Source organism: Anser brachyrhynchus (genome assembly GCF_964034855.1).
Source record: "Anser brachyrhynchus genome assembly, chromosome: 9".
Lineage (NCBI taxonomy): Eukaryota > Metazoa > Chordata > Aves > Anseriformes > Anatidae > Anser > Anser brachyrhynchus.
The window spans coordinates 24,674,890-24,696,210 of NC_137703.1; the positions used below are offsets into that span (position 1 = coordinate 24,674,890).

The window sequence follows — 21,321 nt, forward strand, 5'->3', positions numbered from 1 at the left end:
AACTAAAAATTAAAGCCACCGTCAAAGGCACAACTACTCACAATATATTTTATTTTTCATGGCATACATTTAAGTAAATATTTGTAGGTAAATGTTTATTATCCTGAAGACGGAGGAAGAACAAATATTCTCACCGAAAACGTCTCCCACGCTGCTGATTCATTTTTGCTCTTGGAGCTACACCATCAACTGCCATGAAGAAAACCTTCCTTGGCTTAATAATGCGAAACAGTACTTCCAAATAGTGAAAAATATCAGCAAAAATCTTATCTTCTGAGATTCTGAAGTGAACATCATCATCATTTGGATGTGAACACTGATGTATAATGCCATTCATGTCCAGGTATAAGTTGTCAAATTCTGGAATCTAAGCAAGCCATAGTTAGTACCCGGTTGGGAATAGCTGAAGGAACGCAGTCACTGCGCAACGCATGGCTGAGAATAACAAACTCTGGAAATGAACTGAGGTGGCAAGGCTTTCCCAGAACCTATGTACACCAACGTGCTAAGAGTATCTTGACTGGTTACAGGCTTCTCTGCACTTTCATTCCATTATTAGGATTTTCCCAGTGAACAGATTCATATCCCATCCCGAACATTTTTGGCCCAGCAAAGGGAACACAATTCTAGAGATAGCTATGTTCTACATTGTATGAGGAGAAAAAATAACTGATTCGATTTTGTATAGCTGCGCTACAAAACAATAAAAACTACACAACTGAGGATGCAGTTTCCAATATTATTTCAAAAGCAGAATCAGCCTTAGGGCTCTCTTAGTCAACCAGTTCCTAACACGACCACTCCATGCTGCCTACTTAGCTACGATAATCGCTGTCTGTGAGTCTGGAGAACAGTAATTATCACCAAAAGCAGTAGTTATCAACAATATCATCAACTTCTTTGTCACGAATTCCAAACTTCTTGTTTCCTGTTTGCCTAAGTCTCGGTTCTAGGGAGTTCTGTCCTGGCTTCATCAAATAGCCTTCTTTGGAGCAGCTCAACTTCACAAGCAACATTTAGAGCACAAACAATGTCTGGCACAAAGGGGCCGTTATCTATCTTTTTGTTGCCAAAAAGAACCAAACAAGCACAAGAGCAGTTTGCAATAAACAAATTGACTCTTTAATCTACCAGTATGACTGCTCATAAAAATTTTCCTATCATTACAACCGGAAAAAGTTACTGCTAACTTTCTGTGGTAATCGGTTGTACTGCTGCTGACATAACTTTACTTAAGTTTGAAAGGCGTATCATTGGACTTGTATTTATCACCCACATATAAGAGAAACTTGAGTTTGCATCAGAACTTGGGAAGGAAGAGATGGACCAAGGGGCAGGACTGGAAGGACCTCCAGCCACCAGCAATAACTAATCTTTTGTTGTGCTCAGTGATCCTTGGTATCGTTCAACTCAGTAGCCACACTGCTCTCAGCTTGCTCAAAACTCAACTCATCAACACAGGCACCACCTTTAAAGAGGAACTGAACGGGGCATTACACAGGCAGCATCATAAAGAGAGAAAAACTAAAACAGGATGTTGTGCTTTTGTATGGAAGCAACATATATATATATATATACACACACATGTGTATGTATGAAAAACAGATGATCTAAGAAGCACAGACATAATACAATTTAAAAGTAATTATATGTGTTACACAGAAACTGCCTTCTATTATTCTGTGTAGTTTTTCTGTAATAGCAAACAGGAACAAAAAAAAAAAGACGTAGCTTAGACAAGCAGCCTACATTGGGAAAAATTCTTATCAATGTAGACACATGAGGCTGACATCATAGTTCAGTCAGCACTCCTGCTTACAAATGGTAATAAACAGGACATCACATATATGTTAGCAAAAATTACCATCTGATTCTGTTTGGCCAGAGCAGGAGCTAGTTGAAAGCAAACTTTCAGAGCACTGAAAGACCTGAAACAGCAGTCATCTGCCAGAATGGCTGCGGACAGCCACCATCCTGGTATCTCAAAACACCAAAATACACAGCTTCTGAAATAGTAGATGACAGGCTTCACTGTCTTTTACACAAAATGTATTAGCGAACACATTTGAAACAGTTTGAAATCCTAACCTAGATGATAGTATGTGTCAGGTAATACATTTGAGAGGTCTGGTAAAGATGAAAAAGAACGTAGATACATGTTTCTATCCAAGTTTCATGTCACAAACAGCCTAGCCATTTTTTCCCGTCTTTTATAAACAGCAAGTAACCCACACAAGCAAGTTACATCATCCAGTCTCCAGAAAGTCTAGCTACAGAGTGACAGCACTGGCATACTCAAGGCTGAGTTGTGCTTTCGTTTCTTAACAGCTCTGACAGGCTTTCAGGACGCAGGAGGGGCGCCACCCCTAGGGCTATTCCCCTGGTTTGGGCAGGCACCTGCAGACTCCTCAGCCGCCACAGCTCCCAAATTTACATGCATTTTCAGTCAGCAGCCCTGGCTTTCACCAACGCAGCTGTAAGCCTAACGCAGTACGGCTGCCTTACTACAACACCGGGGGTCGTGAAGCAGCGTAACGAAATCCAACACGGCTGACAGACACACACGGGCCGTGAGGGCTCCGTCAGCCCTCCGCGGGAGAAGGACGGGACAAACGGCCGGCTCCGGACCGCTCGGGCGGGCACCACCGACGGGTCGCTCCGAGGCCGTGCCGCTCCCAGGCCCCACCTGCCCGGGGGGTTCCTAGCGCCCTCCAGCCACCCTCCGCTCGGCCCGGCCCGCCGAGCCCCAGCGGAGCACACGGCGGCGCTGGGGCCCTGCCGGCGGCCCAGCACCCTTGGGTGCCGCTGAAGCACCCCCAGGCGCGCGCCGTGCCCGCCTCGCCGCCCGGCCCCAGCCCCGGCCCCGGCGCGCCGCGTGCCCCGCCTCACCTGGTGCTCCTTCAGCACCTGGCTGAGGCACGGGTACCGCTCCGAGACCCAGCGGTAGAACTTGGGGACGCCCATGGCCCCCGCGCCCCGCGCCCCAACGCGCCCCGGCCCCGCTCCGCTTCCTTCCGGCGCGCCGCGCTGACAGCCCGCCCGCCCGCGCCATAGAGCGCCGCGCAGAGCGCCCCGCGGCGACCATAGAGTGCGCCGGGCAGAGCGGCCCCGCGTGACGTCAGGGCTGAGGGCGGGAGGCGGGCGGGGCCGCGGCCGCCCCAGGAGCAGGGGGGTGCTGGCGGTGCCTTTCCCTTCCCCCCGACACAGAGCAGGCGCGGGGGGCTGAGCCGTGACAGGCAGCCCAAGGGGGTGCCACCGCTCCTGCGGGGAATGTGTTTGGCTTCCTGAGGCCAGAACAGGTCCCGTTCTACACCTGTCAGATCTCCAGAGAAACAAACTAACCCAGCATAAAAAACATCATTCAACTGTATTTTCCTAACTACCTGGAGTTCAGCTGAAATAAAAATGACCGCTGGAGCCTAGGAACACAGCATCACTGTGACCAAAAGGAACAATGCTGTTTGTCTCAAAACAGCAAAACCACAAAGCAGCACACTAACTTTCTAATGCTAAAACAGAGCCTCATCTTTCTTATTATTCCCCTTCCATCACTACAATGTGGAGGCATAGAGAGTCAAGCAATACTGTACAGGAGTAGCATATGCCTTCTGACCATATGTACCTAGTATACTCTTGTCCACGTTAAAACGCTTTTTCTGAAATGGAATCTGAAAAAAAAATCACTGGTTATAGCTGCACTTTTCCAAGGGGATTATGCAGAGCAAAAAGCTCTTGTCCAGAACTCTCAGGAGCCTGAATGTGTTTTGCAACCACAGCTCCTAGATCCTGCCTGTTGCACTAGTGTCACAGCCATGGCACCAGCATCTTCCAACTCACCTCTTACTACCATTTCATTCAGGAGGGCTTGTTAGCACAGTAGGCAAGGGCTAACAAGAAAATCTCAGAATACAGTAACAATTCATGAGTTTATTCATGATAGGTCTTGAGATCCTAAATATCCCCCCTCCCTCCCGAAGACATCGGGCCACTTTTCAGACTTTAAGGCCACGTGGAAGAAAGTCAAAAGGAAACCAAAAATCAAGTTGTACTGCTGAACAGAAACAGACTTCTGAACTCGGAGTAAAAAAAGATGAAAGCACACCTTTATATCATATCAGTATAAAATGTAATGTAAGATTTTCTAATCTACAAATGAACTAATGAGGAAATCTTCATAAAAATATACAGTATTTTAAAATTAGCGTGCATCTCTTCAACACTGAAAATATATTCGGAGCACATAAGAACCTAAGAAACTTGCAGACTCATATAGTCCATTTAACTGCTCATATGTACTACATTGTATATGTACAAAAAATATAAATTGTAACATCTGACACATCTGCAAGCATATTCACAACATGCTTGCAAACGTGTTGTATATTTTATGTAGATTTCATATGTAGATCATAGATCATTTATGTAGATCATAAGACTGTGCCACTGCTTACAATCAAAAAACAAAAGTAACCAGTTATCACTGAGTAATACCTTCTGAAGAATATTACAACTTCATAAATTGTGATGGCATCTTTCCCAAATGAACAAATTTCACATATATGGAGCCCAGCCCATATACATTTGGCAGAGCAGATTGTCATCACTTGCTTCTTGAATAAGGTAATGAACATGCCCTTCAATAGATAAGGGTAATCCTTTTATTCTGTTCCTCGTCTTAATAACACCCTGTAGCCGTTGTTCTATATCAAGGACATGGGTTTTGGCCTAGAAACAAAGAAAAGGAAAAATAACTGAATATTGTTATTTTCCATGGACTTCCACATCTTAAAATAAAACGTCATTATTAGGATGTGTTCAAAATCTGTGTGTTAATTTAATACAAAACTCAAACGTCTACACCAGTTAAAGGATAATTACTGTTTTAAAATCATTCTCTAAAATAGATTATTGGTCAAGTTACAGCCACTGTCCTAAATTTTACAAATAAAGTTTGCCAGAGAAAATTGAAAACGCTATGCAAAAGTACTTGAAAATGTTACTATGTTTTATTTCATACAATTCCTTTCAAACAAATGCAAATTTCTTTAAAAAAAAAAGCCTTTTTTATTTTTGTTTTAAAATTCTGGATAAAATTAAGGACACCTAGACTTCAGGCCAAAATTATGAGCAACTGAAAATGAAGTCTCATAACAGGTTGTGTTGAACAACTCAAAATGAACTGTTTTGAGGCCCACTTTGAGTAGCTAGTTCATACCAATTATACTCAAATTTTCTTTTAAAGCTCAAGTACAATATTGCCATCTATCCAGAAAAACAATTAACATACATAACTATGTGGGTGGTCCTGTAACTAAATGAAAGGCTCTGTAGAAACAGCTTTGTTGGTAATTATTTGAAGACAAGGAGATTTTATGTGCTCAAGTGAAGCTCAGGAATATAGCTTCAGTACGGTATTTTGTTTTTGTCTTAGTTGCCCTGTTTGTCAGTGCTTCATATGTTTCATCTGCTATTACACATTCAGTCTTTTAAAATATTCATTTTAAAACCAAAAAAATCAGACAAATCAGAGATTTTACACAAAGGAAAGAGAATAAATACTACAGCTTGTGCAATCTATAGTTTGGATAAATAATACAGTATTTAGCAGCAACTACGAAAGAAACAGTAAATATTAATATTTTCCAAGTACTCCTTGATATACAACAAGGCACTTATTTATTCAATAATAAATGTCCACTCATGAAAAGCACCAAGTATGCCTGGAAAGGACATCTGGAGTCCCTTCCAAGTGTTACCATCACTGTTACTCTGGACAACTGTACAACAGTTTTACAGAAAGGAAAAGCAGGAGCCTTTCCTATTCTGTTTTCTGTTGTTGTCATCCAAGATTTGGTAATACTAATGACAGAATTATGGATTCTATTTTGCTTGATTCTTTAGCAGATAAATGATATTTTCTATCAATAAAAATATTTATCCTTAAAAAGGATATAAAGAGACTACCATTGAGATAATCCAGAGGAAACAACCAGAGTAATTTTCAAATCAAGGAAACAGAAAAATAAGGAAATTAAGATTTCAATTAGAAAATATGCAACTTGCAACCATAATGGACATGTGACATTTGAATACCTTAAGCTATGCTTGTTTTGAACTAACCTTTTCATTGACAACTTCTCCAGTTTCGTTCACCTGTGCTTTTGTGTTCCCTTTAACAGGCTTACTCCACTCCACAAGAGGATCATGGAGAAAAGTCTTTAAGACACTAAATAAATGCATTAAATAAATAAAAAAAAGGATAGGATACACATTCCCTCTAATTGATTTTGACCAACACATATAGTTTTCAAAACAAGATTTTTTACATCTGCAAAACCAAAATATTGCTCTTTGCCTTTTGACTTCCATATTCTGAAATGAGGGGGAAAAAAAAGCTTTAACATGAAAAGCAGGCATCTTTTTCCTTTTCATCTCTCTCCATGTCACTGCTATTAGTAATTTCATAAATACTAATGTTGTGACTTTGAAACAAAATAGTTTGTTATCATGTATTTTATCAAATGATCTGTATTAGTCTTCACCAAGTTCTGTAACTAAAATACTAGATAGGCAAGATATTCCTAAGACAGTAAAAAAATGCTTTCATTATCTAGTCTTTGTAGATATTTAACTACTCTTCTGTTTGAACTTTTTATTTAAAGATGTGTGTCTTAGATCTTTTCTCCCCCCTTAAGACTTAAAAATCTCTGAGGGTGAGCAATTTATTCATTGTTTTTGCCTTAAGAGAAAGCTATCAGGTATACAGTAATATATTAAGACCTGCATCAAAAAACTTCAACTTGTCATTTTATGCAAGTATTTGAATGATTCAAGTTTTCCTATGCAGTTTTGTTTTCTTGTGAAATTAACCAGACCAAAGCAATTCTGCTGTGGACCTGAGTTCTTTCTGGAGTTCAGAGCACCAGCTGAAGTTACTGTGGTTCACAGCCACTCATTGGTTGCAAATTAACTGCCTTTCCCAACATTTCTATGAAGATAACTGCCCCTTTACTTTTGATGAAATATTTCATAAGCCACTGTCACTTGCAACCTACTTATGTAGTCCTAAATGACTTCCTGAAATGAACTGGAAAGGACTGACCCTTTGTCGGCTGAAACATGGAAACAGTAAACCTTGTCAAAGAGATAATATGATCTTCACAGGTGATCAAAGCAGTTGTGACAATTCACTTGGGGACTTGCAAGCTCCATTTTTGCTGTTCCATCAGATATCAGAAAAGACCTGTGACTATATTCTAAAATTTATTCCCACTGTACAATTGAAAAACATTGCATGATCTCTAAATAATGAATGCAGAAAAGTGGTTTGAAATTATTAGACAAGATTGGTACCTAAGCCAAATATTAGAACATTGATCACTTTGAGTATCTCCTGGGATCTGAAATATCCAGGATAAAAATGCATTTAACTCAGGAAGAACCAAGAAAACTACATGACAAATGAAAAAACGCAACTTTAGGAACGTGTACTAATTTTTAATATACAAGCATTATCTAGTTGTAGTAGTAACAAAGCACTGAGTCTGAAGTTAGTGCTGAATATTTCTATTAGTTTATATTGAACTGCATGTCATAGTAAGACTGAGCTGCATGACAGCCATATGCTGCAACTAGCAGTTACTGTTTTAGATGTTTAGACTACAGAGAGCTTTTTCAGAGTTTATGGCAAAAGCAATTGCCGTACCTCATTAAAGGCTCCCTTTGATCACGCATAAGCCTCATTGTGACTTCACAAGCTCTTCGGAAGAGACCTTCTGTTCCCATTGGACCCATTCCATTAACCATGTTATGAGTGAGACGAAAAGGAACAATCTCAGGAACTTCAAAAGTTTCTCCCTTTACGTTGATACAAAAAAAAGGTTATGCCATATGCATTTTAAAGAGTAGTAAAATAAAGGTAACATTTGTGTTGTTCTAAGTTTTCTTTCCCCTGTCATTGCCTGTGGCAGATTCCTAGGTGAGAAGACATGTTTGGTCAGATCACAGCCCCCCTTCCTATCTGTTAAAAGCAAATTACCATGAATAAAGGATAACCATGTCCAAATAACTTTTTTTCCTGCCTTAATACACGGATACATGTTCTAAATATATAATACAGATCTGTAGTCTGATGCAAAATGCTAACTTTTAGAATTTACAGGTTTGCTTAAAACTATTTCCTTTTTTTTTTTTTCCTTTTAATTAAGGGCTATGTAGGACAACTTACTCTTACTGAAAAGGAAGCAGGAGCAATTACTATCTCTACCTCATTTATCTGTATTAAAAATGGCAGATGTACCACACTAAAAGCATATTTTGGCAGAAATACCAAATCTCCATAACACACTCAGGCCACAATTTTCTTGTTTATTTTTACAGAACCATAGGAATTTTTTTTGCTGAGTGTTAGAAACACAAGAACTTCACAGCAATAGAACTCTGCATGTAATAATTACAGCTTTGCTCAAAAAGTGGCAGTGGAGAGAGGAGAGTCACAAAATAAGAGCACTAAGATTTGGGCTACTTCAGTGTATCCATAGGCTCATCTGATATTGGCATAATCAAGAAGCTGGCTTTCATTAGTGCAGTACACAAAACAATCACACATTCTTTACATGTCCCATACTTTTTGTTGGGTATAAATATGAAAAAGTGAGAGACAGAACACAACAGATATGTTAAAATAAAACAAGATACTAGGAACTTATAACTTACATGCATGTAAAATAAAAACCAAATTCAGTAAGGGGGCATTTCTCACCTTATTGAAAAGACAGTTGAAATCCACATGCACGCATTCACCAGTCAAGGAATCAAAGAGGATGTTTTCACCATGACGGTCTCCTAGACCAAGTATGTAACCTACCATTGACATGACTGCAACAGAACGACAATAGGCTGACCTACTATTGTACCTGTGGGAGTAAGAATCAGATATATAAGTCTAAATCACCTCTTATCTGTCTTTATTCAACAGTATCGTTGATTCAACAGTATGTTTATCTTTATCCAACAGTAAGTTTAGAGAAATAGATAAAGTAGATGACCTTGAGCTAGCCCAATCTCAGTCACTCACCACGAAGTAGGATCAGGGAATGTCCTAAGAAACCATTCATGAAAGACAGGAGGATGCCGGGGCAGGAGGACTTCTTTGAACATTTTCAGCTTTTCAGACAAAGGTGCTGACTTTGGAAGCATATGCTGACGTAGTTCCTTTCCAGTCATATAGATACCTGTAAGAGACTTCCTCAATTAGGCAAAATAAATCCCCAAATGTAAAGTCTCATATGTACTATTACAATATGATATTTAAGATAAGATAAACATCTCCTTAACACCGAATTAAACGAATAAATGGAAAATAACCCATAGAACATGCTGTTGTCAGGGTGCTGGAAAGTAAATAAAAAAACATCATGTTAACTGAAACAGCAGACCAAGTACATCAACCCCTCGCACAAACAGAACAGAAGTGAAAAACAATTGATCGAATCAAAAGTCCACAGCCTTTTCTATTATTCAGTGCTGCACATTTTTTTTCTTATAGAATGATGTGAATCATTTCAGCAGCAGTACCAGCAGCAAGGGAATGTATTAAGATGATTATGTTATCAGTTCTCTCATTAGCAAGTTGTTTACTGCAAGCAACAATTCTCTTCCATTTAAGAGTAAAGGTATACCACACACATGAATTATCCTATATTGCAGATAATTAAAGTTACATGATTGAATCTTCCTAGAATTTAGTCTGCTTCCTTGCCGTTTGTATAATTTACTAATAAGGCTACAAATCCTTTAAAAATAAACAAAACACAACACCTAAGAATCACAGAATGGTTTAGGTTGGAAGGGACCTCTGGAGGTCATCCTGTCCAACCCTCATGCTCAAGCAGGGCCACCTACAGCAGGTTACCCAGGACCATGTCCAGGCTTTAACATCCTTCTCTTTCTCTGTTCTCCCATATATCCCCCCCTCCATATATATTACCTTTCTCCTTATAAAGTTTTATCAGAATATTTCTTAAGCCAGCGGTATTGTTCACCCATTCAATTATGCCACATTCATCATTTAATGGAATAACTGCATAGGTTCGAATATGGAGTTCTCGCCTATGTGACTCTGCATCTTTTCTTAAGCACTATTGACAAAAAAAGTAGACATCAGATTAACAGGTAACATAGGATGAAAGTGTATTAATAACAAATGATTCTATTCATACTTGTTTTCTAATCAGATGATCTAGAATTCAAAATTCTGAGCTTCACTGTCTGCAGCAGATTAAATACGAGTAAAATGCTCATCTGTTTTCCATAGTAACTTAAGGTGAGAATTTTAGGAATATTAGAAAATTCTGAACAGGAAATGTGAAACACAACAGCAGGAAAGTCATTTACTGTAAATAGATTTCCTGCATATTACTGCTGGAAGAAGCAATGATTTCGGTAAAATGTTATACTTTTTTATTGTTTTCAAAAGTCTGTAAAGAGTTACACATTATCAATTGCTATTGATTTCAGATGAAATAAAATATTTTGTGCCAGTTTACATTTTCCTCCAGTAATATTTAACTTAAGATTAGCTGCTAAGTTCCCTTCCCCTCCCCCCCCCCCTTTTTTTTCCTTCTTTATTATTAGACAGTTCAGCATTATATTTTGGTCAGTAAGCACAATGTATCTGATTGTCTAACCTTATTAATAAGTGAATTGAATTCCATGAGCCGACAGTCTTTTCTTAGATCGTCTTTTGGTTTACACATCATAATATAAGATTTCCCATCTGAACCTTTTAAGCTGATCTTTTTTGGCTTTTGAAGTGAAGCGAGAATTTCCACCTAAGGAAAAAAAAAAATAATGGTTTATTAACACCTGTATCAGATTACACAAAATAAAACATCTACCTTTAACTGACCAATTTAAGCAGCCACATTAGCACTTCCACGGTGCTACAGGATATCAGTCTCAGGCCAAAACGTGATCTAAGTACCAGGAGGCTACATCCTTTTCAGTTATTATGACAGAAGCAACTCATTTTCCACGAATGTAATTACAAAGGTAGCCTACTCTTTCCTCAGTTTCTAGGGAACAAAGATGATCAACTGCAGCTACAGTTATTTAACATGAAATTTAAATTAGGTGCCAATTAGAGGCTTACCGTATCATCAAAGCCTGCAATGTAGGCCCAGCATCCAGGAAAAGGATCATGGTTAGCATGTGAACCAGGAATTGAAGGAAGAGTTGGTATCATAACAGATTGTAAAGGAATGAGAATTTGACTAAACGTGTGCTCTTCTACCAATCTCTTAAGTGTTTTGAAATGAATATTCATGCTTAATGTTGAGCTGTTTCCGTCAACCTTAAAAAAAAGTTGTTGAAAAATTAAAAACAGACACAGTCAGAATATTGCTATTTTGCTATTATTGATCTTTATGAACTAATATTTTTTGATTATCATGATATGTAATTATTAAATTACATATGAAATGGGTGCGGTCTAAACAAAATATATAAGACCTTTATGGCACACCTTTTTCACTCTGAATGTAAATACATGATAATTAAATAGTTTATTTAATTTTACCTCTATTGTGAAGATTGTATGTTCATGACCAATCTATTTTTATAGTAAAGCTCTGTAAAAGTTACTGGACAGAATCACACTAACTATATACATATTGATTACATTTTGACTGATTATTGATAAACATATCAATAAAAGGATAAAATAATCGTAAACCCGCACAGTATGAAATGTATTCTTATGTACTTAAAACATGTTCATTTATAACTATTTTCTACTTTTAAAATATTTTTATTAGGAAACAAGTGACTACAATTTAACAGAAACTACACTACTGTGATGAACTGGTTAATGCCAGCTATCAGAAGAAACTTTTATGAAACATCTGTAAATAAACCTATTTACATGTATTAATTTATTTTTGTAAGTACCGGTTTGTTGCATAGTTCTAACAGTTTATCTGTAAGGCGTGTCGCATCTCCAATAAATTTTCCCAAGGACTCCTTCATGTTGATTGCTTTGTTTAGAATTTCCTTGCATCTATTGACACGCATAGGGTATGAGGACTGAAAAAAGAGCAAAGTTAAAATTTATGGAACAGTCAAGTGATTAAAGATTACTAAAAGGACAGATATACCACTAATAACAGTAATATTATTTACTCCGCTCACTGCTTGTAATAGTTAATACCTGTAGAACAAAGTTCTCCAACTGAAATCTCATGCTTAAACTTACAAGTGCTCAAATGTGCTCCGTGTGTTTGTGCATGCATGGGTGTGCATCCATGTTCCTTTCTAAAACCATTCTGTGGAGATCCACAGCATAAAGGCTAATATTCAAGAATAGAGGAATGTATTCTGAAAATTATTTCAACAGCCTGAAAAATAGAATGCACCATGCCTTCCAAATTGCTTTGAAATGATCCTATTACCAGGTAGTTTTAGGAATAAGCTATATATTTAGTTAATTTTAGTCAAGGTAGAGGATTGAATATTTGATTATAAAGCTAAAAATATTATTACAATTTTAAAACAACCAAATCTGTTGTCTGTAACTACCTAATTCATCAGCTTTTTTTTTTTTTTTTTAATCATTTAACTTTCCTTCCCAAATATATTGTACAATTCAGGATGTATGTTAGCATTCTTATTGATTCCATTTTTTTCTGTAATTACATGAACTTCTGGCTACAATAAAACCTTCTGCTGTGACAGCATGATACCCTGTTCCATAGTGCTTTACTGCAGCAATTAAAACACTCAATTTGTTCTTATAAAGTAAAACAGGTTACATTCACATTTCTCTCTCATGAGAACAGTTTTACAAACTTAATAAAGACATAGCTATACATATCAGGGTACCTTAGACACAGCAGTCATCATCCACATTGCTTGCTGTGGGTAGGCTAAAAACACCTTAGCAACAATCACCATCAGAACAGCAAAGACTTCATCATGAGAGTGGCAGATTCGGGATATTAGTTGAGAAAAAGCTGTCAGAAACTGATAAGGTGCCAGGTGATTTGTGTGCTCTGTAATCACCTTATTTATTTTTGCCAAATCATTTTTCATTTGAACACGCTCTGAACGACTCACTGAAAAAACACAAGACGACAACAACATTAGTCACTTTTTTCACCTGAAATGTAAAGTCATTTACATCAAGCCTACACAAACATACTTTGTTATTAATTTTCATTAGGCAAAAAAGCACAAAGGGGGAAGCAAAAAAAACCCTGCTCTAAAGTTCTTTTTAACAGATTGTACAGTGACTTAAATACATATGCTATTTCACTAACCAGCATTACAGGAGGAATGGCTGGAAATAAACAAGCACAGACAACAAGAACGTGGAAAAGACAATACAGCAAAAGCTCTCCACGCATCTTTAAAATAAAACAAAACACACTTCAAAAGAATACAAGATGTCCAAATAAGGGCACAAAAACCTATTTTTTTTATATTTATCTTTGAAATATTTGTAAACAAGTCTGTGTAGAGAAGAATATTTTAAACAACAGAAGCAAGACCTGGGCATAACAAAAGCAAGCATGTACTTGCTCATCAGTAACTACTGTTAAAAATATTCCATTTTGAACTGCAGTAAAAAGATATATACCCAATTAAATACCACACAGAATAACTGATACTTCAGGTTTGGATATCTCCTCAGATTTTACTTGTTGTCCTGTGAGCAAATAATTACAGTCGGTATTATAGACATCTACTATTCCTCTAAAGTGATGCCATGGCATGCTCTTGAATAACAACAAAAAACAACAATACAGAACAAAGACACCAAACAAGAAAAACACTCCATGTATTTCCCCAGGAAAAAAAAAAAAAAGATTCCCATATTCTTTAGTGGAGAGAAAATGAAGAAAGCCTTTAAAAGGAATGAGAACATCTGCTCCTATCTCCACCCTTGCACCTGAGGATCAAGCATGAATATCATCAGAGAAAAATGCATCTGATGTGACTGCAACCACATTCAGCTGACCTACGTGTACAGAACCAGGGTAAGATCAAGGAGCCACACCTGTCTGTCTGCTTCACTCCAGACCTGCAGGAAATGTTTGCAATTTTCATTGGGTCAAAAATCTGCAAACAAAATGCATCCGTGGTAGTAGTTACACATACCTGGACATTACTCACAGAAATCTTTTCTTCCCCATTTTAACTTGGGTAAAATACCTTCAACAATTGGAACCAAGGCAAATTGGGGAAAAAAGCCCCAAAACCTAATCCTTTTCCTGTAGCAAGCAAATACAGAAACACTACTCATTGCTCATAAGGAGGCAGCTTAGAAATGGTGACTGGTGACAGTACAAAGATTTTCTCTAAATCTGTTTAAAGACTTAAGTATTCTGAGGAACAATTCTTTCTCATTACATAACCAAAAGTTTTGAGCATTTTAAACCACTTAACACTGTCCTGTACATTAACATCCCATAAATTCAGAAAGAAAACCACAATTGTTTCGTGTTTCCATATAATTCAGACAGCAAATCTAAAAAAAACTGTAGAAATACTTCACTGCTCTTTCAATCATCTATGCAAAAGCATGACAGACGAAATATGCACTGGGAAAAAGTGTTCTACCTTTATCACATTCATATGCTTTTGCTCCAAAGTCCAGCCATAAAGAAAGCATTCTTGGCATTGACTGATAGATAAATTGGTTTCCATATTGTAGAGACCTATAATTACATGTTGAAATCACAGCACATTAGTGATATGTATTAGAAGCATTAGAAACTTACTTTATAGTTATATCCTTAATTGTTTCACGTGCCATTCTGGACTAGAAATTTATGTTCAGTGTTTTAATGCATCTGCAACAACTAAAAGCTTACTAATAGCTAGGGTTCTGTTTTATATTAATCAAAATTGCAGATGAATAATTAACTTACCATCTTACACACTAAGGACAATTACTTATACAGAAGGAAGAAATAAAATCAATTAGTTATTAAGTATGCATTATTTTGTTCCACTATACTGCATAAAAAATTGAGTCAGTCTGTATCGTTGAAAGACAAAGTATTCCCATAAAACGCTTTTTTGTCATAACAGTCATTTTCCTGTATTAACCACACAAAGCTCCCATGGATTCTAACCTTCCAAAATGATGAACTATGTATCTAATCAGATCTCCCTGTTTTTCCATCTTGTTATCAGTTACCATTGGCATTAATTTATCGTAGTATTTAGCAAGATAAAAATGTCCATCTTCCCATTCTGGCAAGAAATTTGTAACATCCTGTAACAGAAATATATAATTACTTTGTCATAGGATGGTAAAATTGGAGAAAAAAATCTCAAGAAACAAAGAATCTTGTATTAGCTATGTTTGTGCAATGTATGTACAGAAAAGTATTAATTGTGACCCCAAAATTATAATTTTGCCCCAAGATCAAGTCTTGTGTAAACTAGAAGTCTGCTTTTAAAGTATCTTTTAGACTTGGAGACAGCAAGAGAATTTAAGACAGGATGATATAGGATTCCTCAACTAGGATTACAGCTTCATTAAAAATATTATAATCAAGTTCCTGGTCATCTAAATACTGTGTTTCCTTAAGTTTTTGGAAAAGTGAAGCAGCGAAATTGTATGGCATATAGTAGAAAATAAATAAATTTGCAAATGACACATCCAATCTGTAACACTGGTTTGCTTCCAAATCCAGTATTTAGACAGTAGAGAATGCTAAGCATTAGTGCTTTTATATAGTTCAATGAAATTGCACCAGTTTTCATTATTCCAACATTCAGTTGATTTGATACAGCTGTTAGACTTCTCTCTAAATAACTGTTACAGTAGTATTTTAATTAGTAAGATAGCAGGAAATAGCAATAGTATCAAATGCCAAAAATTGAACAGGAGACATACTATGTTTAAAGAAGACTAACAATATAGACCTACTATTGCTGTATTCTTGAAGAGAAACGTACCAATTGCCTCCTTCCTAGTTCTTAAAAGGTTTGAAACGTATTTGAAGCAGAGTTGTAACTCATTACCAGAGAGAAGTAACGCTGAAGAGTCTTAACACTGTCTTTGTAGAGTACCCTGCATTTAGTGAGGGATTCTAATTTGTATGTATATCGGGGAAAAAAAATCCATACACCCCTGGTTGTTTTTTTTGGACTTCAGCTGTCATATTAGGTATCCTTATACTTGGGAATTGTAGATCTCCCTGAATTTATGTGTTATTTTAAAATTAATTTAGATAGTTAAATCTTTACAAGAATCACATTGATATACCATTCAATACCAGTGATGCTATGCTTGGTTGATATTATCAGGAGCATAATGCTGTTTTTCTTAAGAGATCTGTTATTAAAAACTACTGTGTTGTTAACACCAGCATATTGAATTACCTTATACTTTTTCATAACTGCATTGCTTTCAAAGTTAGCAGTTTCTTCCATAAATCTGCCCACTAGCAGCATTGCCCGACCATGGATGAGCTGATTTTTGGTATTACATGGTGCTTTGTTCTCAGAGAAACACAACTCAACCCCCTTCTGGAGAACAATAAGTGCTTGGTGAACATCAGCCTAATGGAAAGACGAAAACGTTTTATATAGTTTAAATAAACGTAAAACAGCTTACAGCTGTTACAAAGGTAGTTATGTTCCTTAGTGTTCTAGACCATTTTGCCTGTGGTCATGAGATCTTATTGTCTTCAGATGCTTCTTATATTCCCCTATCTCAGCATAATTGTCACATCAGATCTAGCTCAATAATTATACCGATTGCTGCCTAGTTCTAACTAGTTAAAAGGAAACAAATTAAAGAAAGATCTACTACTACAATTAAATTACACTAGACTGCTTCAATAGAAGCAGGTAATCCATCACGTTCGTACCCATTGCCAGAAAAGTCAGTGGATATAGAAAAGGGCTGACCAGCAGTTGGATGCAAAAACTTACTATGTCTCAACTGCAATCAGAACGTATTGACAATCCCAGCTGATGTGTTTTGTGTGACAATGATTATGTGCCTTTTTTTTCCCCTTGAAGACTAAAGATTATTTTCTTACATGTAAGAAAGTAAATTCAATTTTGATTTTGTTTACCTTGGACCACAGCCACTTTGCTCTTTCTATATAAAGTTCTGAGAGTGTAGATTCCCCAGCATTCAGGAGAGCGTTATATGCAGTCTGGTGATGACCAGCTTTTCTTGCAACTCTAGCACTCTGGAGCCAACACTGACCAACAAGCTCATTGTAATCCTGGCTGCAGAAAGTTTTGCAGAAAACAATTTCAGTCACAGTTTAAAAATATCACAACATGCTGAAACCCATAGAATTTCTCAATAAACGATGTACGACACAGCAATTGGTCAAAATTATTTTTAACATATTTTGCCTTTTTTCTGCTTAAATAAAATACTCTATCCCCTGTTTTTTTGTTATCTTTCCTGTGCACAACACTTTTTCCTTACATTTTGAATGTAAACAATATTGGAGAGGTCTGCTTTTGTCTATAACATAAATTTCCAGAAGTTTTATCTTCTCTGTTCTGACATGCATGAGAAACCACAGTGTGACTGAGAATACAACATGGAGAGACAAGAAATAGCCATGTTCTTACCTTTTACTGAGACTAAGCAAAGCCCTTCTCAGTGCTAAAATAGGTTCTTTTGCTCTGTAAGAGTTCTGGGCCATTTCAATACGAGCGCACCAGTTCAGGGAATCTCTGCTGTGGTCACCATCTAGTTGCTGAAACATTGGTCCAATACTATGTTCCAACTCACACAGCATGTGCAACCTATTACAGCAGAATCAAAACAAAAAACTGTTGAAAATTGCTTGCTGTTTCATATGTGTGTGCGCACACGCATGCAACTTTCACAAAGCTTTTTGGCATTTTCTTCTAAAAGCTGGCCATATAAAAATAACTTCAAATAGGAAGACTTCTTTTAAAAGCAAAAATGCACCAAAAATCAAACACACAGAAGCAAGGAGTTGTTGGCTGACTAATTATTTTTTCACTATTCCTCTACCAAGCTCCTGAACGCAAGATGATGAAGGTTACCTGGAGAGGAAGTCAATTGTTAGAAAGACAGTATTTATATCCATTATTTTTAGCAAAAATTATTTGAGAAGTCTGATATTTTCTATGAATACCCTTTTGGATGCAATGTACTGATACTTAAACACCTCATTTACTATAAAGTTGCTCCATTTATCAAAAATACTGTTATTAGCTGTAAAGCTGCAAAGCTGAGAGCTTGTAAACTTCTAAGTTCTCATCAGCAGTCTAAATATGATGTGCACATGATAGAGAAACAGTGACTGTATGAAAGTTTCTAAATAGCAAAGATCAATGGCTAAATCAAACAAGTGTGAGAAATACGTACATTAACAAGGTCTTGCCATAAATATGCATTTACAGTGTAGAGGACCTATTATTTTAATAAAAATATAATAAATATTATTTTAATAAAAAGGCTACTTACTTCAAAACTGATTAAAAAAGAAAAAACACTTAAAAGGGGTGGGTTTTCAGTTCTTACTGTTCTTTGCTGACAGAAGAAGAGAGTGCTTTTTCAGGCCACTGTACATATCAAAAACCAATAATGTTATGTTAATGGATTTAAGTTATTGGAGCTACTGGCCTGTATGTACTACTTTAAGCATGCAATTCAATCATTGATTTTTTATTACCTGATGTTTACATAAACTTGCTTGCTCATTTTTTTTTTAAAGACTATAGCCACCAGATTTTGTGAATACTTTTCCCAGGGAAAAAAATGTATTTAATAAATTCCCAATCAATCAAAGGTTTCAATTTCGCTGAGTATGCAAAAGAATGACAGTAAATATGTATCAGTATTATTTACTGTGGAAACCGAAAATTCTTGCTGTACACTTAATTATGTCATTTTGAAAATAGTGATATATGGAAATCAGAAACCTGATAATGTGTTCATATCCTCGCTGATAGGATCCTCTTTCAAAGCTTGCTGCTGAAAGGGGCACAATCTGTTCTGCTCGAACAATCTTGAGTGTTTCGTAAAAAGCTACTTCGTTTTTCTTCTTGGCTGATAATAGTAAATGTCCCAGTCTGACACTCCAAGTTGTGGACTTCACATCTTTGGGAGGGAAAAAAAAAAAAACAAAAAAAAACAAACTCTCAAAGCTCTTTCTTTCACAGTTTAATCTGAACATAATAATTTGTATTAACCTACTACTGGAAATTTCTCAGCATGAGTTTTTCTCAGAACTAATTAAATGAATTTTAGAAATATTCTGTAATTCTACCCCACAACCTAAAACAGCTCCCTAAAAAATCTGATGTCATACTCACTTTAGATTTCTACTTATGGACTATAGAGCTCACAGTCAAATACATTCACAAAATCTAGAAGACTGTCAGGAACAAAGCTCCCCCATTAAAACTCACAAATAAAAAATTAGTCACTGCCCCTTGATTGAAGATTAGATTAAAACATACACTGGTTCAGGAATGTAAGGGAGTGTTCTTATTTTGATAAAACTTACCTGAAGCCAAATAATTTTCCAGTAAATCCCACCGTGACAGTTTCCAGGCTGCTTCAACTCTGTACGTGTTCAATTCAGAAATCCACTCAGACCTATTAGAAGAAAACAAAAGAAATAAAAGCTTGTGCTGAACTCATTTATCTGTTTTCACTCCAATATGTTACTTCCACGTTTTATTAACAAATATTTTTTATATGAAATTCTGTTTTGCTTGAAAAGAAGTAAGGTAAGCTTACTTTTAATAAAATACAATAAAACCAAAGGATATGCATTGATGCAAAAATAACTGCAACTGCAACCCCCTAAATTCAATTTCCAGATAGTGTCTCTAACTTCTATGGCACATTTTAAAAATTACCTTCCAATCCATTCCTCCTACTAGACTATGGAATAGCTATGGAACAAGCAACACGTACGATGATGATGAATAAAGGATTCTATTCTTTAAAGTACAACTCAACACTGCACACAGCACAGATAAAAGTACTAATGCCTCGGACGTCTTGAAATAATAAACTTCTAGATGAAGAACTTTTCTAGCTTTACACTGCTAGCTTTACACTGCTAGCTGGATATGCTTGATAATGCACAAGAAGTGACTACTGATACATATGTATAACACACGAACTTCATACTACTCAGACAAACATCTTATTAAATGCTTATCGTACCTGTTAGCAAGTACTCCATTCACCTGTGTAATGACAGTAGATAACTGACCGAGGCCTAACATGGACTTCACTACACCATGGTAATGAATAATCTGGAAATGGGAATAAAGAAAAAAAAAAAAACAACCTGGACATAAGCATCCATCAACTATTATCCCAAGCCAGCAAATTACAGTATGGACCCAACCAGAGATTAGTTTCAGTTGATAAGACACTTCCAATAGCAATACATTATTCAGCAAATGTCATGAAGAATTCTTATGTTCATATTTTACTTAAATATTTTAGATATTCTAAAGAGGTATTTTTGTATTTGTTTGTATTAATTATTGTATTATCTAATTATTATTAAATATATATTTACCTGATCAGGTTCCAGTTGGATAGCCCTATCATAACAGGCTGTAGCATCCCTTAACAAGCCAATACTTTCATGTTCAAGGATTTGTTCTTTGAGAGATGGTTCTGCTTTCCGAATTGCGCTCACCCCAGCTACTCCATCTGGCTCATGCATAGCAGCATACAATTTCTTTATTCAAAAAGAGAGTTTAAAATGGACATTGAAAACAACTCTTTTAAAGCAAGAAGATATTTTACGTATAATGTGTTCAGAATCACACGTATTGTTGAAAACACAGAGCAAGTTACTCTGTAGGAATTTTTGACTTCAAGCTTTCATCATAAACATCAGTTTTGATAGACAACTTCCAAAGTTGAGCCCTTCTTTTGTTTAGCATACTGCAATAGTCATCATCTTATACTGTAATAACAATACACATCATACCATCTCAAAGAATAATCTGACAAAGCTTTACTCATCTATATTTAATGTCATTTTAAAATAAAACAAACAAAAAACAAAAGAACTGCTGAACCTGAAGAAATCCAAGATGCTCCTGAATATTTTGTTTCTTCTCTATGATGAATGATTCAAAGTGCATCACAGCCCTTGTGTAAGCCTTAGAGCGAAATGAAGCCACAGCTAACGTATCTTGAGGTATAAGGTCTAAAAAGCGTGTCACATTTTGATACTCTCCGCAGTCCTCACTTGATGCTATGGAATAAAACCAATTTTAAAAGTCCATCATTGAGGTTTCATTTGTAAGAAATACCCCTATGCATTA

At 36.5% G+C, this 21,321-nt stretch overlaps 2 protein-coding genes across 5 annotated transcripts in view; both read right to left on the reverse strand.

Annotated features, from left to right (window-relative positions):
• The window catches only part of XRN1 (5'-3' exoribonuclease 1), a 37,001-nt gene extending 33,949 nt beyond the window's left edge, over positions 1 to 3,052 (reverse strand). For all 3 annotated transcript variants that reach the window (XM_080605269.1, XM_080605268.1, XM_080605267.1), the window contains exons 1-2: positions 2,890 to 3,052; positions 135 to 367 (exon numbers count right to left, since the gene is read on the reverse strand). In XM_080605269.1, the coding sequence (XP_080461395.1) occupies positions 135 to 367; positions 2,890 to 2,964 (308 nt within the window). In that variant the 5' untranslated portion in view covers positions 2,965 to 3,052. The remainder of the gene's footprint in view (positions 1 to 134; positions 368 to 2,889) is intronic.
• The window catches only part of ATR (ATR checkpoint kinase), a 43,900-nt gene continuing 22,808 nt past the window's right edge, over positions 230 to 21,321 (reverse strand). The window contains exons 28-48 of one of the 2 annotated variants that reach the window (XR_013955252.1): positions 21,073 to 21,251; positions 20,562 to 20,726; positions 20,198 to 20,289; positions 19,527 to 19,618; positions 18,940 to 19,117; positions 17,614 to 17,790; positions 17,097 to 17,256; positions 16,396 to 16,575; positions 15,138 to 15,280; positions 14,620 to 14,717; positions 12,880 to 13,112; positions 11,950 to 12,084; positions 11,153 to 11,353; positions 10,689 to 10,832; positions 9,989 to 10,139; positions 9,077 to 9,233; positions 8,762 to 8,915; positions 7,706 to 7,857; positions 6,121 to 6,226; positions 4,492 to 4,725; positions 230 to 367 (exon numbers count right to left, since the gene is read on the reverse strand). Coding sequence is in view for 1 of the 2 variants with exons in the window: in XM_080605250.1 (XP_080461376.1) it covers positions 4,552 to 4,725; positions 6,121 to 6,226; positions 7,706 to 7,857; positions 8,762 to 8,915; positions 9,077 to 9,233; positions 9,989 to 10,139; positions 10,689 to 10,832; positions 11,153 to 11,353; positions 11,950 to 12,084; positions 12,880 to 13,112; positions 14,620 to 14,717; positions 15,138 to 15,280; positions 16,396 to 16,575; positions 17,097 to 17,256; positions 17,614 to 17,790; positions 18,940 to 19,117; positions 19,527 to 19,618; positions 20,198 to 20,289; positions 20,562 to 20,726; positions 21,073 to 21,251 (3,071 nt within the window). In the remaining variant the exon portion in view is untranslated. Of the gene's footprint in view, positions 368 to 3,914; positions 4,726 to 6,120; positions 6,227 to 7,705; positions 7,858 to 8,761; positions 8,916 to 9,076; positions 9,234 to 9,988; positions 10,140 to 10,688; positions 10,833 to 11,152; positions 11,354 to 11,949; positions 12,085 to 12,879; positions 13,113 to 14,619; positions 14,718 to 15,137; positions 15,281 to 16,395; positions 16,576 to 17,096; positions 17,257 to 17,613; positions 17,791 to 18,939; positions 19,118 to 19,526; positions 19,619 to 20,197; positions 20,290 to 20,561; positions 20,727 to 21,072; positions 21,252 to 21,321 lie in introns of those variants that run through there. The other variant, XM_080605250.1, reaches the window with a different exon arrangement.